Source organism: Callithrix jacchus, chromosome 10 (genome assembly GCF_049354715.1).
Source record: "Callithrix jacchus isolate 240 chromosome 10, calJac240_pri, whole genome shotgun sequence".
In the NCBI taxonomy this organism is placed as follows: Eukaryota; Metazoa; Chordata; class Mammalia; order Primates; family Cebidae; genus Callithrix; species Callithrix jacchus.
In genome coordinates this window covers 118,162,623-118,189,688 of record NC_133511.1, presented here as the reverse complement: position 1 = coordinate 118,189,688, position 27,066 = coordinate 118,162,623, and the positions used below count along the sequence as shown (strand labels likewise).

At 52.1% G+C, this 27,066-nt stretch overlaps 1 protein-coding gene across 20 annotated transcripts; it reads left to right on the top strand.

The window, feature by feature from the left end:
• Nucleotides 1–12: 12 nt before the first annotated feature.
• VPS37C (VPS37C subunit of ESCRT-I) lies at nt 13–27,066 on the top strand. 20 transcript variants are annotated; one of them, XM_078341141.1, is made up of 7 exons: nt 13–310; nt 7,198–7,308; nt 18,425–18,523; nt 19,060–19,101; nt 23,047–23,218; nt 23,980–24,062; nt 24,783–27,066. In XM_078341141.1, the coding sequence occupies exons 4-7, from the start codon at nt 19,093–19,095 to the stop codon at nt 25,506–25,508; spliced, it is 990 nt and encodes a 329-aa protein (XP_078197267.1). In that variant the 5' UTR covers nt 13–310; nt 7,198–7,308; nt 18,425–18,523; nt 19,060–19,092; the 3' UTR covers nt 25,509–27,066. The 20 variants fall into 20 exon arrangements, with proteins under 20 accessions (XP_078197267.1, XP_078197272.1, XP_035118746.2 ...); XM_078341146.1 differs by having other exon boundaries at nt 19,060–19,216; XM_035262855.3 differs by having other exon boundaries at nt 18,983–19,101.

The following is a 27,066-nucleotide window of genomic DNA, read 5'->3' as shown; positions in this document are numbered from 1 at the left end:
CGGGGCCGGGGCGGGGGCCGGGGCGGGGGCCGGGGCGTGCGGCGCGCGCGCGCGAGGGGTCTCCTGGGCGCTCCCACGGGTGTGGCCCGGGCGGCCGCGAGTGTGTGTGTGGCACGATGTCGTGGTAACTCAGAGGCGCGCCAAGCGGGGCGCCCAACGGGGTCGCGGGGCGAGCACGCGCGGCGCTGCGGCGCCGGACGTTGCAGGGGGTGTCACATCCGGTGGGGGGCGGGCCTGGCGGACCCCGGAAGTGTGGGCGCGGCTGCGGTTTAACCCGCAGTGGCGGCGGCGGCGGCGGCGGCCCTGGCAGGTGAGCGGAGACTGGGGAGGGTCCCGGCTCTGCCGCAGGCAGGCGGGGCAGAGGGCGACGGTGGGGGGCGGCGCCGGCGGTGGCTCCCGGGGCGCCCCTGCCTGCCCGCCTCATCCTGGCAGAGGCCGGTGATTGGGCACGAGGGGCGCGTGACTCGCGCCGGGGGCCGGCGCCCCTGTCTCTAGCGGTTGGAGGGAGGGAGAGCGCGAGGCGCCGCCCCGGCTCCCCTGCAGGTCGCACCTCCAGCCCCGCCCCACCCCTCACCGCCACCTTTCTTTTTCCACCTCCGTAGCCCTTCGCCCCATAAGTGAGCATCTGCGGTCACAATTCTGATGACATTACAGCCAGTTAGCCCATTGTATAGATGGGGAAACTGAGGTCTAAGAGTAGGATCTCACTCGCTAGAGGGCATGCGGGAGACGAGTGGCAGAGTGGAGGTTGGAGGGACTTTGGTCTCTGACTTCCTGGCTTGTGCCCTTTCCCCAGGGCATTGAGAGATGGGACTTTCAGCTTTGGCTGTGTTCAGTTCTCAGACTTGGACCTCCCAGCATCTTTGACCAGTTCTTACCCCGGGACCGTCTGGGTGCAAAGGGTAGCGGGTGTATACATACCCATTCTGTCCCTGTTTCCTCTCGATTTCCTCAGCCAGTGAGGTGATTTCCCACTTTACCGACGGGAGAAGGAGTCACCTGGGGCTGTTTTGTGCGTTACTGGCAGAGTTGACTATGCAACTTGGGATTTTAGCCTAGCCCCTGAGCTGAGGCAATGCTTTCTCAGCTACACCTTGTCTGGGCTCACTTACCCTGGGAATGCCAGCCTTCAGCTCCAGAAACTTTCCAGACTAATTTCTCTTCGCTCCAGCAGTACCTCAGTTTCCCTGTTGCTGCCTAAGGCCTTTTCCGCCCCCTTTATTGGCTCCAGGAGTCCCATTTCCTACTCATGCACCAAGATGCTGCCACTCGACTCTCAGTTCTGTGACTCTTGGCGTTAGAGCTGGAGGTGGTGGTGCCCGAGGAACTGGAGAAAGAAAGACTTTTACTTTGTTGTCCAAAGCTGCAACCCTGCAGAGACCTGAACTCTGTAGTTCCAGGGGGGATTGGGGACTGTTGAAGTGAAAATACTAGACGCTGAAGTGAGTCTTTGTTCTTTGAGGTCATAGTGCCCAGAAAAGCCTTTTTCCTAGATTATCTTGGAAATTTGGTTCTGTGCCTTTGTATTTCCATTAAGTAGATGATTTTCATTGTAGACTTTCTGGGCAGTTTCTGGCCACTGTTTTGCAGGTGGCAATAGCTGTGATTTTTTTTCTTTTTTTTTTTTTAATAGCTTTGATTTCTTGCTTGGCTTCCATTTGTTGGGCACTGTTCTGGGGGTTTCTGAACGTACGGTATTCAGTGAACATGTCCAAATAGGTGGTGATTACATTTTATGGATGAAGTGAGTTGCAGAGATGTTAGATAACCTGGCTAGCGTCACACAGCCAGTAAGAGGCCAAGATGGTTTATTTATTTATTTTCTGAGACGGTGTTTCACTCTTTTTCGCAAGCTGGAGTGAAGTGGTGTGATCTCAGCTCACTGCAACCTCTGATCCCACCCCGGGATCAAGTGATTCTCCTGCCTCAGCCTCCCAAGTGGCTGGGATTATAGGCACCCACCACCACGCCTGGCTAATTTTTGTATTTTTTAGTAGAGACAGGTTTTCACCATGTTGGCCAGACTGGTCTCAAACTCCTGACTTCAGGTAATCCACCCACCTCGGCCTTTCAAAGTGCTAGGATTACAGGCATGAGCCACAGTGTCCGGGACAAGGGATTTCTAACCCATCAGTTTCATTCCGAGGCTAATGTGCTTTTAATCTGTGATACTGCTTCTCAACCCTTTAGTTTCCCTAAGGTACTGGACCTTAAGAATCATTTCTGATGCTTGTTAAAAATACAGAGCTCCACCTCTGGAGATTCTTGTGCTGTTATCTGGAGGAGGGCCCAGAAATCTATTTTTAACAAATGCACTGGGTGATTCTTACTGTAAGGTGAGTTTGGGAAGCACCGCCTTTAAGAACTTAGTAGATTTACTGGGCCGCTGGTCGCTTAGATGTGAGATTATTCCTGAGGATTCTTGTTTTCTTTTTGTTTATTGCTTTGAAGTTTGTTAATTTGCCCTTAAAAGGCCATTGTGTTAACTAGCCATATGAATCATTTCTGGACACTGTTGACCAGTAATAATAGGGGTTTTCCAGGCTGACAAAATCAGGTCACTGAAGACCTGATTTAATGGATTTCGCTGTTTTAATCCAGTTGGATCTCTGTTGTGTGGAAATTCTGTTAGAAGTTTCTTTGAAGGATGTGGTGTTTCCACAAGGTTTTGGTCTGTTCCCAGGTGCTTACCGAATGACAGAGAGGTGTCTAATGGCAGCCCTGCCTGAGGTTTTGCCAGCTTTAAAGCATGTTTGCTTAGTAGGTGCTCCTTCCAATTCATATCTCACCTCTTTGTCTTCATTTGCTTGTTTATGTGAAAGACTAAGCAAATATCAAACAGATTTGTCTTGATTTAGCTGGGGCTGGAGAGGGGAGAGAGTCTTCCCAGTGAACTACAAACAGATAGCTCAGGCAGGTGAGCCTAGCTTTGAAGATCTGTAAGTATTTTTAGTCCCACTACTGATTTATCTGGTCCCACCTCAAGCATGACTAAAACTAGTCACAGAGGTAAAGTGTTCTTTTGAAAAAACACTGATTTCTACTTTTCTTTAGAGAACACACCTTTCTATTAAATTTGCCGAGGCTTTTTTTATGGCCCAGGATATGGTCTGTCTTGGTAAATGTTCTGTGAGCGCTTGAGAAGGTTGTGTATTCTGCTATTGTTGAGTCAAGTGTTGAGTAACTTTCAATTCAGGCAGGTTGGTTTGCGATGTTGTTCGTCTTGTGTGTTCGTACTGATTTTCGGCGTTCTGTTCTTTCAGTTAATGAGAGAGGGACATTGACACTTCTGATTATAATTGTGGATTTGTCCATTTCCCCTTGTGGTTTTATCAGTTTGTGTTTCCCAGGTTTTGAAGCTCTGTTGTTAACTGCATACACCTTTATGAGTATTATATTTCCCCGTATGAATTGATCTTCTCTGTTGTATTGTATTAGGCTGTTCTGCATTACTCTAAAGGAATACCTGAAGCTGGATAATTTATAAAGAAAAGAGATTCATTTGGCTCACAGTTCTGTAGGCTGTACAAGAAGCATAGCACCAGCATCTGCTTCTGGTGAGGACTTGGGAAGCTTTTACTCATAGCAGAAGGTGAAAGGGGAACAGGTGTGTCGCACAGCCAGAGGGGAGCCAGAGAGATGCCGGGCTCTTTTAAGCAACCGTCTTCTCATGTGAACTAAGTGAGCAAGAACTCACTACTGCAGGGAGGGCACCAAGCCACCCATGCGGGATCTGTCCCGTGACCTAAACATGTCTCACTAGGCCCCACCTCCAACACTGGGAATCACATTTTAACAGATTTGGAGGGGTCAGATATCCAAACTATGTCATTTATCATGAAATGACCCTTTTAGCCCCTGGAAATATTCTTTGCTCTGAAGTCTGCTTTGTCTGATATTAGTATAGCTAATCCAGCTTTAAAAATTTTGTGTTAAGAATTGATTTCCAGAATATGCAAAGAACTTCTACTACTCAACAACAAAAACCGACCCGATTCAAAAATGAGTGAAGGGCTTGAATAGATACTTCTTCAAAGAAGATATACAAATGGCCAATAAGCACATGAAGAGATTCTCGCCGGGCGCGGTGGCTCACGCCTGTAATCCCAGCACTTTCGGAGGCCGAGGTGGGTGGATCAAGAGGTCAAGAGATTGAGACCATCCTGGTCAACATGGTGAAACCCCGTCTCTACTAAAAATAAAAAAAATTAGCAGGGCATGGTGGTGCGCGCCTGTAATCCCAGCTACTCAGGAGGCTGAGGCAAAATTGCCTGAACCCAGGAGGCGGAGGTTGCGGTGAGCTGAGATTGCGACACTGCACTCCAGCCTGGGTAACAAGAGCGAAACTCTGTCTCAATTAAAAAAAAAAAAAAAAAGATTCTCAACATCACTAGTCATTATGGAATGCAAATCAATACCCCAAGGAGCTACCACCTCACCCATTAGAATGGCTACTTAAAAAAAAACAGTCAATAATAAGTGTTGACAAGGATGTAGAGAAATTGAAACCCTTGTGCTTTTTTGGTGGGAATGTAAAATGGTGTAGCCAGTGGAAAGTTGTATGGCAATTCCTCAAAAAATTAAACATAGAATTGCTGTATCATCTAGCAGTTCCACCTTGTATATATACCAAAAGAAGTGAAAGCAGACACTTGAACAAGTATGTGCATATCCGTGTTTGTAGCAGCGATATTTACAATAGGCAAAAAGTTGGGAGCCACGGAAGTGTCCATTGACAGGTGAACGGATAAACAAAAGAAAAAAACCAGGCGCCCGCCACCACACCCAGCTAATTTTTTTTTTTTTTGTATTTTTGGTAGAGACAGCGTTTTACACCCAGCTAATTTTTTTTTTTTTGTATTTTTGGTAGAGACAGGGTTTTACCATGTTGGCCAGGCTGGTCTCAAACTCCTGCCCTCAGGTGATCCACCTGCCTTGGCCTCCCAAAGTGCTGGGATTACAGGCCTGAGCCCTCGCACTCGTTTGAGTCTTTAAAGGCTTGTTAGTTGGGATCAGAACAGCCTTAGGCCCAGGCCTGATTTTTCCTTACTATGGAGGCAATATTGTCCTTAGTACTTTACCGATGTCCTGTGAATGATGAGGTTTTTCCACTGTTGATGTCTGAGGATTGTTGCCTTGGACTGTACAGATCAGTACTAGCTGAGAACTGGTGGGGGACCCTCTGCAGGTTTCTGGGGTTCTCTGTGAGGCCCCATTCTCTCTGGTACTCTACTCTGTGAACTCTGGCTACGCCGGCCTCCTTGGAGTTTGAATTCCTCTTCTCCACTCCCTGTGCGTTGGGCCCGGAGTCCCTCTAGGAGTCACTTGGAGCGACTGTAGCACTCGCTGTCAGGGATCATTATTCTCTGCTGTCTGATGTCCAGTGTTGACGAACTATCGTTGTGTGTGTTTTGTTTGGCTTTGTCTGGCTTTTTAGTTTTTCTGAGGGAGGAGAGTGAATCTGGTGCCTCTTCCTCCACGTTAGCCAAAAGCAGAAGTCCCCGTCCAGTCAGCATTCCTTGGATACCTGGGGTGTTAGTCTGTTTTTTCGTACTGCTATAATGAAAAGAACTGCCCAAGACTGGGTAACTAATAAAGGAAAGAGGTTTAATTGACTCGCACTTCCACACGCTTGGGAGGCTTCAGGAAAGTTACAGTCATGGAAGGTGAAGTGGGCACATCTTACATGGCGGCAGGTGAGAGAGCGTCTGTAGGAGAAACTGTCAAACGCTTATAAAACCACGTATCTCATAAGACCTCATTCACTATCACAAGAACAGCATGGGGGAAGCCGCCCCTGTGTTCCAGTCACTTCGCACTAGGTCCCTCCCTTCACTTATGGGGATTACAGGGATTACAATTCAAGATGAGATTCCGGCGAGGACGCAGAGTCACACCGTATCACCTCGTATGTGGCCAGTGTTGACCTCGGCGCTGGGATGCAGAAACAAACACCCCAGCTGAGCTCTTGGGGAGCTCACACTCTTGCTGGAGAAACACGTGCTTCCTAAATAAAATGCTGTGTGCGGTGTACAGGGTACCATGGAAGGCAGGATGAACTCTGGGAGGAAGGAGCAAGGAAAGCCTTAGAGAGTTGCTGACTTTTGAGGGATGGAGCAGGCCTTTTATAGATGGGGAAGTGTAGGAAAGAGTATTCCAGGCAGAGTGGAGTGTAGGAGCAAAGGCAGGGCGGCCTGTGCTGTGCGCTCCTAATAGGCCAGGGTCCCTGTCCTATTGATCTTTAGAGTTCAACATATGTTAAGTGACTGGAAGTGTGGTTTTTGTTCTGGGACCGGTAGGTAGAACAGAAAGTTGGGGTGGAGTGAGCTACCTGTGGAGAAATAGAGGCTCGGGGTCAGCTGATACAGGGCATTGTATACCAGGCCAAGGAGCCTGGGGCTTTGAACATAATACTGAAGTGCTGGGGAGCCATGGGAGGGCCGTGGGAGCTCTGACTGCTCTCTCGAGGTTACTGGGGTGTGCAGAAGAGAGGGCTGGAGAGGGCTGGGCTGGCTCAGGGCAGACATTCTGTGCAAGGCTGAAAGTGAGTCCAGAGCTCAGTGTGGTCATGGATCCGGCATTGCCACCCTTTGATAACGGCCTTTGTGGATTCCTGCCTGAGTCAAGAACAGATTTTAGGAGGGCCTGGCTTGGTTTCTCTTTATGATTCCTCTGGACCCGGAAGTTCTGGGTCAGGCTTGTCACTGACAGGAGTAGGGGCTGTAGCTGCCTCACCTTGTATCAGCCTGGGACGGTCAAACCTCGGTGAGAACCGCGGTCTCATCATCTCGGGCTTTGGACAGACACAGCTTGTGTGATCGGCGCACGCTCCTGGATGTTTGTCTTGAGTGTGTCTTTGCCTTGACCTTCCTCTTGATCCCTTCTTAAGGGACAGGTGGATCTGATTGCTCAGCTTGCTCTGTGCAGATTAGAAGTAGGCTGGGGGGGGAGGGACAGCTGCAGACTGAAATCCTTTCCGAGTCATCTCAACAGTAGGGACAAAGGAGATACAAGTGGAAGTTGGCGTGAAGTCAGTATGTTTTTCTTTTCAAGTGAGTCATGGGCCAAAGAAGGAAGAGGCCTTGCCAGATGGCTGGGCTTGACTGTCAGGGAGTTTCAGAAACCAGCCACTTACTAAATCATCTGCTTCTTAGCCATCGTTTTGATTGACGCTGAATGCTGTTGATCTGATTACAGATTGTTGATTCAGCCATTGGAGTTATGTTTCTGTGTTGACTGATGCCATCTCTGGAGGAATCTTAAATTCTGTGTCCTCAGAGTCCACACAGGAAGTGCAGAGTTGCAGAGGTAAGAATGGGCTGAGTGTCTGCGCTGCGCCGTGGTGATAGGAATCACGACAGTTTATTGATCCCCTGCCTGAGAGCCAGGCTTTAGACTTTCTAGGTATGAAACTCAGTCCGTCCTTAGAAAAGCTCCATCTTTTTTTCTTTTTTTTGAGTTGGAGTCTTGCTCTGTCTCCAGGCTGGAGTGCAGTGGCAGGATCTCGACTCACTGCAACCTCTGCCTCTCAGGTCCAAGCAGTCTCCTGCCTCAGCCTCCCAAGTAGCTGGGACTACAGGCATGCGCCACCACGCTCAGCTGATTTTTGTATTTTTAGTAGAGATGGGGTTTCACCATGTTGGCCAGGATGGTCTCTATCTCTTGACCTTGTGATCTGCCTGCTTTGGCCTCCTATAGTGCTGGGATTACAGGCGTGAGCCACTGCACCTGGCCAAAAGCTGCATCTTATAGAAGACACTGAGGCACGGAGATTTTAAATTACCCACCCAGGCTCTCCCCAGCCAGTAAGTGATAGCGTAGGCTGCTTGCCTTACAGATTCAGAGCCTTTAATCCCTGGGTCTCCCCTGCAGAGCTGAGGTTCAAAAGAGGCACTGCTCCTGTGCCGCCGGGGCTCCTGGGCCTGTACCCCTGTTTGGCCTTTAGTCTGAGGGCTGGTGAAGGAGAGTAGTTACCACTCTAGTATTTGTTAGGACAGCATTATGCTGGGTTCTGACCAAAATATAACAGGTCCTACTCTTGAGGGGTCTAGTTGAAGATGTCCCTGCTAACCACCATTTATTAAGTTATTCCCCGGAGCCAGGCCTGGTGTTTGGTGGATGTGGACTTGATTGAGGCAGTCTGGCAAGCGCGGGGCCCGTGAAGCTGTGCGGCCTCCATTGCAGTTCAGACTCTGCAATTCCTCCCTGTGAGACTGTGGCAGGCACAGAAGTTTAGTTTCTCCTCTTTAAAATGAGGAAAGGCCGGGCGCAGTGCCTCTCACCTGTAATCCCAGCACTCGGGGAGGCTGAGGTGACCAGGAGATTGAGACCATCCTGGCTGACATGGTGAAACCCCATCTCTATTAAAAATACAAAAAATTAGCTGACGTGGTGATATGTACCTGTAGTCCAGCTACTCAGGAGGCTGAGGCAGGAGAATCACTTGAACCTGGGAGGCGGAATTTGCCATGAGCTGAGATTGCACCACTGCACTCCAGCCTGGAGACAGAGCGAGACTCCGTCTCAAAAAAAAAAAAAAAAATGAGGAAAGGCCGAGGATGGACAGCAACACAGGTGCAGTGAGGATTACCTGAGTTGCTGCTCATAGAATGCCCGGGACAGCCTCTGGACTGTGAGCAGTCTCTAAACCTTAGACGCAGGGCCTGTCAAGGTTCCTGAAACTGATCGGACAATGAGGCTCTGCAGGGCAACTGGGCAGGACACGGTAAGGCCTGGTTTGATGACCCCCTGCCCTGCGCTGCTGGCGAGACATCACAGCTGAAAGGGAGTGGAGGAGGGGACAGGGCAGGGGCCGGTGAGGGTTGGAAGCAGCAGAGGTAAGGGGTTAGGGCAGTGGTCTTAGGGGCCAACTCTAGGTCAAGGGGGAAACTGAGCTGTGAGAACAGGGCTCTCCCTGACCCCTTTGCCCATAGCATGTGCACTGTGAAGTATTCTCTGAAGTGGGGCTTGGATTAAATGTTCTGTTTGGAAAAAAAGAAAAAAAACTCTTCTCCTTTGAAAAAGGTTGAAAGTGACAGGATTAGGCTAAACAGGGCAAATGGTCAGAGGAGGGAGGCGTCCTGTCTAGACTAGCTAGTCTACCCACCCCCGCCTCCTGCCACCCATTGACAGCTGGGAGATGAGGGAAGGAGCGGGGCAGTACGGCCAGCCTCAGGGAAGCAGTGTGATAGGACACGTTCATCCAGGGACCCTGGTGGGATGTGAGAGAGAGACCCTGCAGGTGGGAAGACCAGTTTGCAGCCTGCACGGGACAGGGATGAGTACGTGTAAGAGCCTTGGGAACACTGACTAGCTAAAACTTGGTGATTGGACATCAGGGATTGGGGGATCCACATATCTGAGCTGACCTGGAGACCTGGAAGTCAGGGCCAGGAGCCGAGGTCACTGATAGAAACGGAGACTGGGAGAAAGCCTAGTTGGGGGAGAAAAAAGTTTGAAGAGTGAGAGGAGTGGCGATGGAGGAGTGCTGGAATGTAGGTGTGCGTGGAGATCCAGCAGGTTTGGGAGGAGGTTCTTTAGGGGATGGGCGGGTCAGCAAGGCCAAGCCAGCGGCCTATGAGTGCTGGTCTCTGCAGCCTGCCCTGTGCTGATAGAACCTCCCAGCCAGTGGGGCGGCTTAATTTCCTGAAGTCTGCCACTCTGGTGCCTCCCACTCTTTGGCACAGTGATGGGCTCATTCTTCTTGAGTCTTCTCACTTGAGGGCCCTGCCTCTGGGCAAAGAGGGGTCAGATGGAGTTTTTCAGTGGATGGAGGAGCATTCAGTTGTTATGTAAATACTTACGTAAAGATGACAGTTTCCTTCATAAAGCGATTTCCTTGTCATGAGAGATTGAACGTTCCCCGCACATACGCTTCTGTTTGACCCTTGTCTAGATTGGTTTGGAGCTTGTTTCAGAAAGCCACACCCTTTGCTTCCCTCTGAGATCGGCTCTTTCAGAGTCCTCTGGGTCCAGACCTAGCTGGGTGTCTGGCACAGTTGACAGGCAGGATTTCCTAACAGTAAGTCATGACGGTGTGGGAATTAAGACTGCCTGGTGCCTGCCAAGGGCCGGGCCTGCTGCCTGGTGGTCTTGTTTCATTCTCATTTAATCCTTACAACCTCGTGATGTTGGGAGTATTGGCCCCATTTTACACATGAGAAACAAAAGAGAAAGGCTGATTTGCCCGAGGTTACATAGCTAGTGAAGGGTCAAGATGGGATTCAAATCTAGGAGTTTTTGCCTCCAAAGCTCCTTCACGTCCTCTTAACTATTTATCCCTGGTGGATGGGAGGAATCTCCAACCCCAACCCAGCTCCAACCCCAGCAATTCCTTAGAAAGAATGAAAACCAGCTGGGGGCGTGGCACAGGCCTGGACTCCCCGCTGTTTGGGAGGCTGAGGTGGATTGCTGGAGTCCAAGAATTGAGGCTGTGAGGTGAGCTATTGTTGCGCCCTGCACTCCAGCCTGGGCCACAGAGTGACAGGGTGAGACCTTCGTCTCTTAAAAAAAAAAAGAAAACTAAAAACGCAAAAAAGGCCGGGCACGGTGGCTCACACCTGTAATCCCAGCACTTTGGGAGGCTGAGGCGGGCGGATCACGAGGTCAGGAGATTGAGACCATCCTGGCTAACACAGTGAAACCCCGTTTCTACTAAAAAATACAAAAAGAAAATTAGCCGGGCGTGGTGGCATGTGCCTGTAGTCCCAGCTACTTGGGAGGCTGAGGCAGGAGAATCGCTTGAACCTGGTAGGTGGAGGTTGCTGTGAGCCGAGATCTCGCCACTATACTGCAGCCTGGGCGAAAGAGCAAGACCCCATTTCAAAAAAAAAAAAAAAACCTAAAAACGCCTCCCTCCTCATGCTTTACACTGTTAACTTTTCCAGTTGTAGGGAAGGTCAGCTCAGTGCTGCTTTGGGTCAGGTGAGAAGGACTTGAGGATTTTTTTTTTTTTTTTAACTTCCGGTGGGAAGTTGGGAAACAAAACAGCTTGATACTTGGATGCACAGCTGGAATCATTCCGGGAAAAGAAAAGTGGATCAGGTTCACAAACATTTCCTCATTAAGCAGCGTGACTAGGAAGGTTTCTAAGGCAGCAGCAGGTGTTTCTGACATACGGGGTGAGATGGGGCCAGTTCCTTTTTAACGGGTGCAGGTTGGACTTTGCAGGTTGCCCTGGCAACAGCTGCTTCTGATACCATAAGCGGGTGTGGGAACTGGGTAAGAAACCAAGGGATTTCGGGCTTGAGGTCGCTGGCAAGTAAGTGTTGTGTGGTAAGGCGAGGAGAGTGGTGGAGGCTGGAACCCACCTGCCGGATCTCAACAGCCATTTCACTTGGCAGATCGCACCGCAGGGTTGTCGGGAGTGACCCCATGCGGTGGAATAATTTATACTTGTTCAGTGCTAGGAATTTGCAAAGCTCTTTTGGGCTGTTCGCTTAGCTGAGCCACACAGCAGCCTCTGAGGTGGGATGATCATCATGGTCCCCCATTAAGGAAACCAGAGTGAAAGGACTTGATGCAGGTCACGCAGTTAGAGTTGTGGCACCAAGGCACAACCTCAAGGCGTCTGTTTTCAAATCCCATGTGTGCACAGGACAGAATTCTGTGCAGACACAGAGTTTGGGGGAAGAGTTGGCAGCCACTTAGATAGAGGCCAGGGGTAAGGGGCATGCAGATTGTCTCTGGGACTGGCATGCCACACTCTGATCTCACTGTCTAGAAAATGCTGCATTTTGCAGTCCAGCTTTACGGTTTTTTTGAAGGTTATCCTTGTAAAGGATCTCTGATCAGTGGAAACGATTTGTTTTTGAGCCGATTAGCTCGTTGAGGAAAACCATCAGTGCGTGGCCTTTTTTTCCCCTGATAAGAATAGATCTGGAAGGCTGCCCCAAGTTTGAACCCTCCCCAGAGTTCTCCTTCCACCCCACCTGCCAGGAACTTCTGTGGCCTCCCCTACTGGGCACATGGCACTGTCTTTGGCGTAAATCCACTGGCCCTGTGCTATCTTTTACCAGATCATGTACCCTGTGCTCAAGACCTTTAGGATCGATTTAGTCAAAATATAAAGTAACGGAAAGAAGTTGAGACCAGAGATCAAAGCAGCAGGTGCCAGGTGGCTGGTTCGGCTGCACCCAGAAATGCTGCTTCCTCGGTTCTTACGGCAAAGCTCCTGTGTGTTCAGCCAGGGCCCTGGTACTGAGGGGCCAAGGTAGTTGGACTCGTCACACCCTCTAGAAGCAAAAGTGCATGGACTCTGGGTCCCTGAAGGACGTCTCAGGAACCCACCAGTTCTCTACTTTGGAACATCTGTGGTGGCCGGGGCCACTCCGAGAAGTGTCACTTTGGACTTGTCCCTTGTGTTGGGTGATGGAGTCAGACACCACCAGCAGTGGATGGCCAGGTTTCAGGGGCATCTTCTTAGTGGGCAGCTGTGTGGGCTGTGGGCAAAAGACTTTCCCGTTCTCCCTCCTTCTCCATATTAGGGACCCAGGGAAGTGCTTGCTGCTTCCAGCCTCGCTGGTGGCTCTGAGGAGCAGGTGTTGGCTGTGGGACTGGTCAGAGGAAGGTACCCGTAGTTTCCAGGGGTGGGTGATGCTGTGGTAAACCCCACAAGGTGGCACTTGTCTGCCCAGCCTCAGATGCTGTGTGAGGAGGGTGAGGTGGGTCTCCCCAACCCGGAGGCAGGGACAGGGAGGGACGGGATAATCGGTGTGCTTGCATGGGCTCCTCATCTCTGGATCTCAGGCATAGTGGCTAAACACCTTATCCTCATCAAAGTCCTCTGATGGGCCCAGCAGGTGGGGCAAAGATATTGGAGAAATGAAAACACCCACATAGCGCATAGCGGGGCAATGCCTGCTTCCTTCTGGGATTCATTTTCTCTCTCAAATAGGAGGCACTTAAGCTCATGCTGGCTTTACATACTAGAGAGGTTATGTAAATTAATGGGAGCATTTCCAGAGGGCTTTGATGTCTTTGTTTATTTTTTCAATTAAAGACCGATGTAATAGTTCAAAGGGCTTTGATTTCAGAGAAAAGAGCCACGTAAGGGTTTGGTTGCCCATTTTGCAGATAAGGAAAATTGAGTCCCAAAAAAGAGAACATCTGGCCTCCAGCCATTTGGCAAAGTTGGGAGTAGGGCTCTGAGCACTCCTTATTCAGGACATGTTTGTCTGCTACATTCCAGCAGTGCCTTCTGAAACGGGAGCCCCATGAGCAGAGGAGGCAGTAGCTTCCCAGACTCAGCCTCCATGTAGGGGGGACTCCTGGCCCGTTAGAAGCCTGACATTGTGGCAGCACCATGTTCATGTGACTCTCCCCTGCGGAGCTGACTGGAGCTTGGGCTCTCTTTTTCATGAGCTGTGGCCACGACATTCTGCCCGTTGGTCTTGACAGTGTGTGATGCTGCCTCCCTCTGCGATGTGCATTGTCACATGACTGCAAATCTGGAACCTAAATCCCAGCATGAAAGCCCCCTGTCTTATGCACCTGGGTGTCACCTGTCCTGTTTGTCTTGTGCTGGGACAGGGTGTCACCTGTCCCTCCATGCCCACACAGAGCCAAGCCTTAAGAAGTGCCCTTGGAGTCCTGGGTGGGGACTCACTCTGTAGAAACAGCGTTGCCTGTGTTCTCTTGTGCCTCTGCCATGCATGACTGGGTGACAGAGCCCATTCTTCCCTGGGGTCTTTGCTTTTTCTCTGTCAGTTGGGGCTGTGTCCACCTGAGTCCCCTCAGAGTGCTGGGGAAAGGAAAAATAAGGTAATAGATACCAAACTAGTCAGATCCAGGTAGCCTAGTTAAAATGAAAACATCATTAAAAATGAAGAATTGGTTAGGCACAGTGACTCACGCCTGTAATCCCAGCACTTTGGGAGGCTGGGGCAGGTGGGTCACTTGAGGTCAGGAGTTCGAGACCAGCCTGGATTACATGGTAAAACTCCATATCTATTAAAAACACAAAAATTAGCTAGCTTGGTGGCAGGCACCTGTAATCCCAGCTATTAGGGAGGCTGAGACAAGACAATTGCTTTAACGTGGGAGGTAGAGGTTGCAGTGAGCCAAGATTGCGCCACTGCACTCCAGCCTGGGCAACAGAGCAAGACTCTGTCTTAAAAAAGAAAAATTAGGAATCCTGGAGATTCTACAGTTCTAGGTCTGGAGGAGGACTTAGGACTCTGGCTTTAAACAAGGACTCAAGGTGACTCTGAGGGACATGTTGAGAATCCCAGGACCAGTTAAGGCATTGCCGTTCTAAAGTAGCATCACTCTCTCGGCCGCCCCTGTGAGGTTGGGGCGATATTGATGCCCGCTGTGTAAGATGGTTGCCAGGGTCCTCATAGCAGCAAATGCTTAGTGGTGCTTACTGTGTTCCACATGCTGCTCTGTTTTACAGATGGAGAAACTGAGGCACAAAGAGGTTAGATGACACAGCTAGTAAGTGGCAGAGCTGGGGTCATATTGAGGTAGTCCAGCTCCAGAGTCTCACCTCTTAACCTCTAGACCAGTGGCTCTCAAAGTATGTTTCAGGGGGATCCCTGGAGGTTTTCAAAGACCCTTTCAGGCCGTCCATGAGGTTAGAGTGGTTTTCATAATAATCCTGAGACGACATTTTCTTTTTCACTCTCTTTTCTTGCATGAGTATACAGGGCAGTTTTCAGAGGCTGTATGACCTGTGATCACGTCATCATTCTGGTGGCCAGTGGAAGGTGTTGCTTGCGCGTTCTTGTATTTTAAAAATTTCTCGGCTCGGTGTGGTGGCTCACACCTGTTATCCCAGCACTTTGGGAGGCCGAGGCGGGAGGATTACTTGAGTACAGGAGTTTGAGACCAGCCTGGATCAAATAGTGAGACCCCATCTCTACAAAAAATTTTAAAAGAATTAGCTGGGTATGATGACACATGCCTGTAGTCCCGGTTACTCAGGAGGCTGAGGTGGGAGGATTGCTTGAGTCTGTGAGGTTGAGGCTGGAACGAGCTGAGCTCGTGCCATTACACTCTAGCCTGAGCGATAGAGTGAGACCCTATTTCAAAAAAATTGTCTTCCACTTTCAATTTCTAACATGGTAAATACTGATAGCTGTAATCCACAGAAACAAAACTCTTTGGAGTCCTCAGAAACATTGTGAATGAACAGAGGTCCCGAGACCGAGAAGTGTGTGATGTGTTGTTCGAGGCTGTGGTGCCTCGAATGTGTTATTCGTGGAACATCTGGTGACATTCTTAAGATAAACAGCTGGCGGGGGAGCTGGTGCCTGTCCCAGGGAATCTCATCTCTTCTCGGGGCTTCCCCACGCGTGGAGACCTCCATGTGGGAGACTGAGTCCTGAACCTGCTGGGTGCTTTCGCAGATGGCAGTGCTGACTGTGCTGCTTCTGTGTGGTCGGCCAGTTGCCTGAGACGGAGCTCGTCCTCCAGCCAGGTGCATCTGCGGCGCCCAGCCCTCACTGCAGGAGCGAGCAGGTGCTCTGTGGCGGGTGTCCCCTTAGGTGGAGCCAGCCTGGGTACAGCTGCTGTGGCTGGGTGAGTTCTCAGCTGGGTCATGCTGGGGCGTTCATGAGAAGTCATTGCTGTGGTACTGGAATCTGTTGGCATCGAGCCAGCACCTTGCCAGTGCCATCCCATTGAACCTTGCACCCACCCTGTGAGGGAGGTACTGGTGTGAGACTCATTTTCCAGGTGAAGAGCTCAAGGCTCAGGGAGGTTCCGCCTGTGCCTGCGGCAGGGCCTGGACTCGAACTGTGTCTGGCTGGCTGAAGCCTGGGCCCCTGACGTGTTTTGGCATCTTCACAGTGTTGCTCCTGCTGTGGCCAGCTCTTTGGGGTTTGGATTTGGGGTATGTTGGCAGGGTTCCTCCCAGAGTCCTGCTCCAGCCCAGCCGTCTGCAGGCTACTCTTCCCCTGCTCCAGCTTTTACTTCTTTTCTTTTCTTCTTTTTTTTTGAGACGGAGTCTCGCTCAGATGCCCAGGCTGGAGTGGAGTGACATGATCTCTGCCCACTGTAACCTCTGCCTCCCAGGTTCAAGTGATTCTGGTGCTTCAGCCTCCTGAGTAGCTGGGATTATAGGTGTGTGCCACCACGCCTGGCTAATTTTTTTTAGTAGAGATGGGGTTTCACCATGTTGGCCAGGCTGGTCTTGAACTCCTGACCTCATGTGATCTGCCTGTCTCGGCCTCCCAAAGTGCTGGGATTACAAGCATGAGCCATCGTGCCTGTCCCAGCTTTTCTTATTTCTCTTATTTTATTTTACAATTTTTACAATCGGATGCTATATTACCTAGGCTGGTCTTGAACTCCTGGCCACAAATGAGCCCTCTACCTTGGTCTCCCAAAGTGTTGGGATTACAGGTGTGAGCCAGTGTGTCTAACCTGGCTCTCGGGCTTTAGACCAAGGGTTTTTGGAGCAGTAAGGTGAGGTGTGGACAGAATGGAGGTTTGAATTTTGGCCCTGCCATTTGCTGGCTGTGACTCCTACCGCTCAGATGCCCTGTCTGCATAGGACGTGGTTGCTGCCACCTCTCCTTGTTAGAGGAGACAGCCTGGGGAAAACTGATGCCGGACATGCTCAGAAACTAGGGGTCTCCACTGTGATGCAGCTGGCCCTGGGCCACCTGTGTCAGTCTCTCCAGGAGGGATTCCAGATTTCTCGGTCTTGCCCTGACCTACTGATGCAGAGATGTGTGGGAGGGGCTGGCCACCTGTGTCATCAGTGAGTGTTCCTGGAATTCAGGCACGCACTGAAGTTTGGCAATCCCTGCTTAGAGGTTGGGGGCCACTTTTAACCCTCAGGAGATAAATACTAGTCACGCCCCTATATGCATAGCTCCTTATCAGTGGCCATATGATTTATTGTTTAAACTAGGGCACGCTTGAGCCTTGGGGGTTCCCCTGAGGCGTGCACTGGGACTTCGGGGCACCTGGGAACATGTGCTCATTGTTTCTCAGTTCTCCTTTTGTCTTTCTGATGGCCCTAGGAGATGCTGTTTCCTTCCTCCTGCAAAGGGGGAAACTGAGACCTGGAGAAGGGTGCATCGGACCACACAGCTGTAACCTTGGTTCTTGATTCTAGAATGCCTTCTCAGCTGGGTCATCAGCCTTGGCTCACTCTAGCTGAGTTCTGGTGCAGGTGTGCTGTAAAGGACCCTAGATTGCTGTGATGTTGGAATCTTTTGAAAACTAAACCTTTGTAATGAGAAAAACCAACATTAAAGCTTTGGGGCCGGACACCATGGTGCATACTTGTAATCCCACCACTTTGGGAGGCCAAGGTGGGAGAATCGCTTGAGCCCAGGAGTTTGAGACCAGCCTGGGCAAAATAGTGAGACCCTGTCTCTAAAAAAAATTAAAAAATTAGCTGGAGGTGGTGATGTGTACCTCTAGTGCCAGCTACTCGGGAGGCTGAGGTGGGAGGACCATTTGAGCCCAGGAGATCAAGGCTGCAGTGAGCTCTGTTTGCGCCATTGCTGTCCAGTCTGGGCAACAGCATGAGTCTGTGTCTCAAAAAAAAAAAAAAAAAAAAAAAAGCGATGGAATTCACCTCTGGAAAAGATACAAGCCAGATGAAAATGGAGGACCCTGTCAGCAGAAGGGAGGCAGGTGCCGGGGTGTTTGTGCCTCCTCCCTTCAGTCCCTGGGCTTCCCCCTGGGCCTGGCTGTGACCCATCCACCACACAGACAATCGATGGCCCTCTGGGCAGAGTGACAGGAAGAGGGCCGCTGACACCAGCTCTCCGTCAAAGCAGATGTCCTCTTTGGGTCGGTCAGTTTCTTTTCCTCCTGATTGCCTATGAGGCCAACTGGGTGATTTTTTTTCCCCTGCTCCTACGAGGATACACATACGACAATTCATTTTGGTGACACATGGAGAGGACCACAGTTGTGGGGAATTCTTGAGGGAAACCTGAGGTGTCTGGAACACTAAATATAACCAGCGGTGACATAGTTGAACCGGCGATGTCGAAGCCAGCAAAGCCCCCCTGTGTGGAGCTTGGCGTATTCCTGGTTCCGACAGAAATAGACACCTGCCAGAGGCCAGGATGGCATCAGTGCTTGCGGGCAGCCTTGGGCCAAACTTAGTCTCCGTCCCTGCTGCCTGGCCCTCTCCTCCTGCCTTTTCCTCTGCCCCATTGGGAGCTCCATCTAGCACCCGAGGGATTTTAGTTTTGCTTCTGGCTGTGAGTAGTTTCACTTACCCTATTGTTCATGACAGGGAGGAAGGAACGGCTCCTTGGTCCCCTAGGGAAGGTGGGGCCGGGGAGCTGCAGGAGTCTGCTCTCAGGGTTCTCTGTCCCTCCGCGAGCCTTCCCGGGGAGTGGTGTTATCGCAGGAAAACTCCAGTTTGTTTTTGACAAATAACATGTGCAGGCTCGGGGCTCCCTTCCTCTTGGGCTGCCCGTTCCTCACTTTAGTGTCACTCTGTTCGCAGGCGAGGATGGAGACACTGAAGGACAAGACTCTGCAGGAGCTGGAGGAGTTGCAGAATGACTCGGAGGCGATTGACCGGCTGGCCCTGGAGTCCCCTGAGGTAGAGGGAGGCTGGGATGGGGCCCGACAGAGGCCAGCAGATGAGGCTTGTTAAGAGGCACTTTTTAAGGGTGCCAGCTTCTTGGGAGTTTTAGCCAAATTCACCTCCCTTTTCTGTGAACTTCATCCTGCTTTGGACTCGGAGGAATCCCTAAAGCCTCAGACCAGTTCCTGGGAGTTCTTGGCAGTGCTGGGGAGGGCAGGGCCTCCTGGGGCCTTCCAGGGACCCAGATACCCCAGGAGTCCCCACACTGTCGTTCCAGCCCAGATCTGGAGGCCGCTCCTCAAAGCACTGGTATGGTTTTAGACCTACTTTTCCCTAAGAGCCCTGTGTGATGCCGTCTCTCCAGGTGACTCTAAGACTTCTGGGAGCCGCGCTTGGGCTGAGATGTAGCTCGTCTCCCATTTGATCCTGCTTTTCCTCATGGCCGGCCCCTCCTCCTCTCGCTCTTCATCACAGAGCCCTTCTGGAAGCAAGCCGAACCTTTCTGCCTGTGCAGAGATTTGCACTGATTAAAGGACGTTCCCTGCCCCTAGCATCTCCTGTGACCCTGGGATGTCCTCTGTGAGATGGGAGAGGTCAGGCCACTCAGCCAGAAATACTCACGGTCACCCCTTGAGTGTCTGCAACTCATCTGCTATTCTGGAAGTTCCTGCTTCCTGTCTCTAACGTGAGGGAGAGACACAAACGCAAGTAATGCCAGCCCCTTTGATTTGCATTTGGAGTATACTTTTGCTTGCTTGGATGAGCAGGTATGGTACGTCTCTTCTGTGAACTTGCAGTATTTTGAAAAAAATACTGACGCTCCCCCATCCAGTGTCTGCGTGCTCCCATGCCGTAGGGGTGCCAGGCGTGAGTCCCCTGCTCCTGTTCGGCGTGCGCTCTTGCCGCCCACAGCCTGCCCTACTGCCCATGTCGGTGACTGAACGTGGGGTTGAAAAGACTTCCTGGTGGGCAGAGCATGAGGAGAGGTGGACACCGTGGGCACGTCCTCCCATCCTAAGGCTTTTTCAGTCCCCAGCACATGTGGAGCAGAGCCTGCTTGTCTAAGCCTCGGGGCCGACTCACATGGTCAGGAAGGCTGTGAGCTCTGGCAGGGCGTGGCTCCTGGCTGGCCTGGTGCTGCACACAGAGCGGCTCTGCCTGCTGTCTTCTGTCACATATTAAGCACTAAGAGCATGGTGCCATGGGAAGTCCAAGGTCTGCTGCTAGAGTGTGCAGGGCTGAGCAGGCTGACAGAATTGCGGCAAAGCGGAGAATCATGGAGAATGTGAGCAGTGGCGACCTCTTGGGTAGAAGGCACTTGAATTTTGTGCTGTGTAGTCACACCTGTCCCGTTCATCTGAACTCTGACGGACAAAACACCAGTGGATTGGGTGGAAATGAAGCAGGACAGGCCACTTGGGGCTTTCCTGTTGTGCATTCTAAGACAGTAACCGAGTCACTGTGGGATTGTGAGGAGACAGGAGCTCTCTCTTAGTCTGGGACATGGACACGGCTTGGAGAGAAGAGAGTTGGCAGAGGCTGTCCATGCAGAAGGCTGTGCCTGGAGTGGGGTGAGCGGGGAGCTGCTTTGGGTTGGGGGCCAGACAGAGAAAAACAACATTGCAATTTAGTAAGGAAAGTTAGAATGGTTTTATCTCCCACATTGCAACTTTTTAAAAGTTTTATTTTTTTAGGCGGGTCTTACTTTGTTGCCAGGCTGGAGTGCAGTGGTGCCATCATGGCTCACCGCAGCCTCGACGGCCTGATCTCAGACAGTCCTTCCGTTTCAACCTCCTGAGTAGCTGGGACTACAGGTGCACACCACCACCCCTGGCTAATTTTAAAATTTCACACTGTAACTTTTAAGAACTATTAGATAATTCTTGCTGAGTTTTGCTGTAGATTCAGAGAAAATTGATAATTGTATGTAAAGGTTAGTAGCAACTCCTTCCTTTCCAGCTATCAAACGCCTGACCAAGGGTGATCTGCCCACCGCAGCCTCCCAAAGTGCTGGGATTACAGGCCTGAGCCACCTCACCCGGCCTGATCACTGCACATTCTATGCATGCGACGAAGACTCACATCTACCCCATAAATATCTGTATGAGTATAGATTCTCTCTGCTTATTTCCACCAAAGTAATATACCAAAGCAAAACGTGGAAACAGCTTTTATTTACCTATTTTCAGTCTTACCTCTTTTCAGTGACGGGGAGGACTTCACACTGAACCCCTAATATGCATCAATATGCAATTTTTTAAATTGACGCATATTTTGCATATTTATGAGGTAGATGTGAGTCTTTGTTGCAATGCATAGAATGTGTAATGATCAGGCTGGGTGTGGTGGCTCACGCCTGTAATCCCAGCACTTTGAGAGGCCAAGGTGGGAGGATCACCTGCGGTCAGGAGTTTGGGAGCAGCCTGGCCAACATGGTGAAACCCGTCTCTACTAAAAATATACAAATTAGTTGGGTGTAGTGGCATGTGCCTGTAGTCCCAGCTACAAGGGAGGCTGAGGCAGGAGAATCACTTGAATCCAGGAGGTGGTGGTTGCAGTGAGCCAAGATCATGCCATTGCACTCCAGCCTGCGCAACAGCAAAATTCCGTCTCAAAAAAAAAAAAGAATATGTAATTATAAGGTCAGGGCATTTAGGGTCTCCATCACCTGAGTATTTATCATTTCCGTGTGTTGGGAACGTTTCATGCTTCTTGCTACTTTGAAATACGCAATCCATTATTGCCGGCCATAGTCACGCCACTCTGCTGTTGAACATTAGAATTTATTTCTTTTATCTAACTGTATGTTTCTACTCATTGACCCACTTCACGGAGAAAGATTTGGAAGGCTGTGGGAACAGGGAGCAGAGAAGAGTAGGGCAAGATTTAGGGGAAAATGATGCAGCATAGATGTGTTGGTTTAGACGCAGGGAAAGGCCGTGGATGGATAGAAAGGCCCTGCAGGGGATGGGTGAGCAGGAGGGCCGCAGGCCTTTCACTCTGGGTGTAAGTAAAGCCGTGTAAGTAAAGTCTCCATGACTAATAAAAGTTAGATTGAGAGTCACGTATGGTGGTTTGTGCCTGTAATCCCAGCTATTGGGAGAATGAGATGGGAGGACTGCTTGAGGCCAGCCTGGGCAACATAGGGAAACCTCATCTCTACAGAAAATAAAAACGTAGCCAGGCATGGTAGTGCGTACCTGTAGTCGCAGCTACTGGAAAGGCTGAGGCAGGAAGATTGCTTGAGCTCAGGAGTTCAAGGCTGCAGTGACCTATGATCGTGCCACTGCACTCCAGACTGGGCAACAGAATTGAGACCACATCTCTAGAAGGCAGCTGCATGGGCTGTAGGCTGGATAGACCCCTGGGCCCTACAATCCCTGAACCCTGGCAGCCTCGTCTGGAGGGCTCAGGGAGGGCAGGGAGTTGTGGCGGCCCTCTTTCCAATCTGGAGCACAAAGAAGAGGCTGTGGGCCTGCCCCAGAGTGCAGGGCCCGGGCCCCTGTAGCTGGGACAGCAGGAGGGGCAGGCTTTCCCTGAAGTCTCCTCTTCCAGAATGCCCACAGGCTTCCTGTGTCTGATGCGGCAGGAGCCAGTCTGGCTTGGTCTGTAACATTTGACCATGGCGGAGAAGCTGCACCATGCAGGGCCTGACCCAGAGTCAGTCTTGCTGAGCTGTTCCCTGCACCCTGTGGTGGCTGTTGAGGCTTCTCTTCTGGTGCCCTGTGGTGCTATCAGTATACTGTCACCGCTGTCTCAGCGTGTGGGTCTGACTCCTTGGCCTTCCCCCTTGGCAGGTGCCTGGGGCATGAGGTCACGGACAGCTAGGAAGGGTGCCTTGGCTTCTGCCTCACTGGCTGGCAGTGACGAAGAGCCTGGCAGAGGGGAAAAGTGCCGCTTGGCCTGGGGAAGTTTCTTCAGCAGGGAATGTCCAATGTGACCCATCTAGCTCATCTGTGCAGCTTCTCTGCAGGACACATATGCCGCATAGGAGGCAGGTTCAGGTCCCTCCTGAGTCGGCAGCATGGTCTGGTCTGGTCTGGGGCCTGGGCTGTCACCCCTCAGAGTAACTTTATTTTGGGCCTCATTGCTTGTCTTGCCTGTGCATCTTGCCAGGGCCACTGGAGTCCACCATGGTAGGTCTCTGGACTCTGAAGCTTGGGGATAAGAAGTTGGGACTTTTTGTTCCTTTCCTCCTAGAAAGCCTCTGACTTTCTCACGTAAATTGGTCCCCGCCTCCTTGGGGCTCTGCACACTCCATCTTGGGTGTCAGTCATGTCACCTTTTCACCCTCGGCGCCAGGTTCTCATGCGTCTCCACCTCGTGGGTGGTGGGTTAAGGATTAAGCGAGGCACAGAGCACTTTGCTCAGGGTTTGAACTCGGCTTTGTCTGACTGTTTGAGAGCTGAGTATCGCCCCAAGATGAGCCTCTCGACCCCAAGGTGAGCTAGCCATGTTCCCCTAAAGCCCCTGACCTGGGCTGCGGGAAGGTTGATGGTGATGACGTTTTCCTTACGGTCTGCTGTCCTGCCCTTTAGGTCCAGGACCTGCAGCTGGAACGGGAGATGGCACTGGCCACCAACCGGAGCCTGGCTGAACGGAACTTGGAGTTCCAGGGTCCCCTGGAGATCAGCCGTTCAAACCTCTCGGATAAATACCAGGAGCTCCGGAAGCTCGTGGAGCGGTGCCAGGAGCAGAAGACAAAGTTGGGTAGGGTGGCCACTCTGTGAACTCAGGGTCCCCATTCAGGATTGGATGAGGCTGAGCAGCCAAAACAGCATGAAGGATTCTCTGTCCCCTCCCAGGGATGGGCAAGGCCCATAGCTACCGAGGCCCACTTCATTCCCAGCCCTGTGCTAAGCGCTTTATGTACATTTTTTCACAACAGCCTTAGAAGGGTGGGCACTGTTACTCCATTTTATAGGTAAGGGAAATGAGGCTCAGAGATTGAAGAACTTGGCTGTGGTCAGCCGGCTTAGAAATAGGTGGAGTTGGGATTTGAATCCAGACAGTCTGCCTCCTTCGCCACTGCTGTTACCCTGGCAGCTTAGCCTCTGTGGTTTGCTGAGCTGCTCTGGGCTCTGTGTCCCAGAACCTGTGTCTGTGTCCCACTGTGAAGGTGGGAGGGCGGTCCTTGTCTTGATGGTGAGAGAGCTTGACACTCAGGTTAGGTAACTCTGCTGGCTGGCAGGCAGAGCTGGGTCAGTTGGGCTCTGAAGCCCGAGTCCTTTCTTTTCCCAGGACGGTGTAGGGGAGGCTGCTTGGCCAAGGTCCAGGCTGGGTCCAGTTGGGCCCTTCTCTGCTCAGGAAGGTGGTCTTAGGAACTGGATCAAAAGCACCCATCAGGCTCACTTGAAAGGACCCTTTGGTGGACCCCAGGGTGGTGTCTGGGCCTGGATGGACACAGAATGCTTTTGACACTGAATTAGGAAGCACTTTTCAAATGTCAGCCATTCTGCCCTCCCTTCCAGAGAAATTTTCTTCAGCACTGCAGCCAGGGACCTTGTTAGACCTTCTGCAGGTGGAAGGCATGAAGATTGAAGAAGAGTCCGAGGTGAGAGGCGAGGCGACACCCCTCTTCCCTGGACAGGGCGTCAGTCCCTGCAGCAGGGGCCCTTGGAAGAGGAGCAGATGTCTGTCTGCAAAGCATGGGACAAGGGAGCTTTCGTAGATGGCAGAGGGGAAGGACAGCTTTAGTCCTGGGGAGGCCTTTGGGGATACAAATAACAGGAACCCAGTCCCACCAGCTGAAGCAGAAACGGGTGACAGTGGATAAGGGCGGCTGGCAGCCCTGGATGGGAGAGCAGCACAGCAGGGGTTCCCCAGGGACCGAGGCCAGTCCCCCACTCCATTCTCCCTGCTTCCTGCTCCCCTCCAGGCACCTCTTCAGCCTCTGTGGGCAGCTGGCGCTGCCTACTCCTCCGTGTCTGGGAGGAAGAAGCTTCCAGGCCCTCCTAGCCCCTGGGCTAGTGCTTATCCAAGTGTTCAGCACATAAGTGCAGTGGCCTCTGTGGGCCTGGCATGATGCCAGGGTGCCAGGACAGAGGTGCCATGACAGGGATCGTTCTCGCCCTCAAGGGAGTGATATTCTAGTGAGGGAGACAGTGTGTGTACCATATGCCAGCTGTGAGAAGGGGCACATGGCCAGTGAAGGGTAGTGGGTATCTGAGGAGGTACAAGGTGGGAGGGCTGCAGCCGAACTTGGACCCCGGGGAAAAGCAAGAGGCCTTGATCCCAGCTGGCCTCTGCTGTCACTGGACTTTATGTCTTCCAGGCCATGGCTGAGAAGTTCCTGGAGGGCGAGGTGCCCCTGGAAATGTTCCTGGAGGATTTTTCCTCCATGAGGATGCTGTCCCACCTGCGCCGAGTTCGCGTGGAAAAGCTCCAGGAAGTGGTGAGGAAGCCCAGGGCTTCCCAGGAGCTGGCCGGCGATGCCCCTCCACCCCGCCCGCCGCCACCACCGCCGCGCCCAGTACCCCAGGCAACGCCCCCTGTGGTTGAAGAGCAGCCGCAGCCGCCGTCATCGGCCATGCCTCCCTACCCTCTGCCCTACAGCCCGTCCCCTAGCCTGCCTGTGGGCCCCACTGCCCATGGAGCCCTGCCACCCGCCCCTTTCCCGGTGGTGTCCCAGCCCTCCTTCTACAGCGGGCCTCTGGGCCCCACTTACCCGGCAGCCCAGCCTGGACCCAGGGCTGCTGCAGGTTACTCCTGGTCCCCACAGAGGAGCATGCCACCCCGGCCGGGCTATCCTGGGACCCCGACTGGTGCCTCTGGGCCAGGGTACCCTGTGACGGGAGGCAGGCTCCCCAGTCCTGGTTATCCTCAGCAGTCCCTATACCCCGAAGCAGGAGGAAAACCTCCCTACCCAATACAGCCCCAGCTCCCTGGCTTCCCAGGCCAGCCCAAACCCTCCATGCCCCCGCAGCCCCCTTATCCCCCCGGGCCTGCCCCTCCCTATGGGTTTCCACAGCCCCAGGGGCCTGCCTGGCCTGGGTATTAGACACACTCCTGGCCCTCGGTCCCTCCCTAGTCCCACCCACGCTCAACCTCTGGCCCAGCCATCGCTGAGATTCGAGGGTCCACTGGACGTGGCGTTGGTGCTCCCTGTGGACTTGTGTCGGTACACAGAGGCCTTGGAGGGACCAGGCTCTGGGCTGTGTGACTGGTCACAGCACTTGCTGGCTTTTTGGCTGGAGGTCCTCCTGGAAGCCCCTCCTTTCAGTGCCTGGCTGCGGGTGCTAGCCAGGTGGGAGTCCAGCACCTCTCAAGGTGTCTGTGTGAGTGAGTGCGTGCCCGCAAGTATGAGCATCTGCTTGTGGCTGCACTCAGGGCCATCTGAACCCAGTGCCGAGGTATCTCGAGGAAGAGACCCTGGGTCTCCAGTCCCCTCCATCTCCCCTGGGGTTTGGCATATTGGACGTGGAGCCTCATGCTGAGGGGTACAGCTGTTGGCGTCTGTCCAGTCCATTGAAGGCTGGCCTTCCCATGCAGTGCGGCAGGGGTTGGATTGGAGGGAGAAAACAGAGCTGGGAAAAACAGGTTTGAGTCCTATAAAGCCATAATTTAACTCTAGTAGCTGATGTCAGACAAGCTTGTCCTGTGTCCTGTTTGAGTGGGGGCAGCACCAGGGCAGCATGAGGGCTGGGGGTTGTGAAGATTGCCCCCGGACATGGCTTGCCCTGGTTGGAGAAGCCAGGGCGCTGCCTTGGGCCCTCTGGCCGGAGGGAAGGGGGCAGCTCTAGGCCTGGAGATTGTGGTCACACTGGGGCTTGTTTAGGAGTGGAGGGCAGGTCACCTCCCCAGCCACCCTTCTGTCCTCTGGGGCCTCCACTTGAGGGTGACTTTGCCCGAGGCCCACACTTGCATCCATCCATCCATCTGCTCCTTTAGTGCCTTGATTCTCATTCACAAGCAGCCCTTTCCTCCACCTCCCCTCCCCTCCTTCCTTTGATGGAATCCTCCTACCCCCAGTGTCCATCCTGAGACAGACATCAAAAGAGGCCCTAACCTAACTTCCCAAGAGGTGCTTTTAAAAAACACCATCACTACATTAGAGGCAGTTGCTTTGTACCTCCCTTGTCTTCAGAATGTAAAGGGCGGGGATTATGACTTTAATACACAGCCCCCTGCCCTGTGGGGCAGGTTCAGTGATAAGATTGAAGACAGTAGACAGAGGGGGGTGTGCTGAGTGTTAACTTGGTTGTTCCGGAGGTAAACCAGGTCTCAGGGAAGAGCCTGGAGCTGCTATTGCTTAGGAAGTTGTATGTGCCTTGAAATGTCCACTACCTGAGAACCCAGCATCTGGTGGGCCTGGGGCTGCTGGGGCCAGGGAGGGCTCTTGACCTTCTGGTGCCTGCCCCTCCCCGGCCTGCCTCGTGCCATCTGCGTGACGCTACGTCAGCGCTGTCGGTTCCTTACCAAATGTGCTTGCTTCTCCTAAGTTATTTATAAAGAGAAATCACTAATGGACTCTACTGGTTTGAGTGCTTCTGAGCTGGACAACGGATCGCCTGTATGTTTGTGTAATTAATTGCCATAATAAACTTCGATGAGTCACA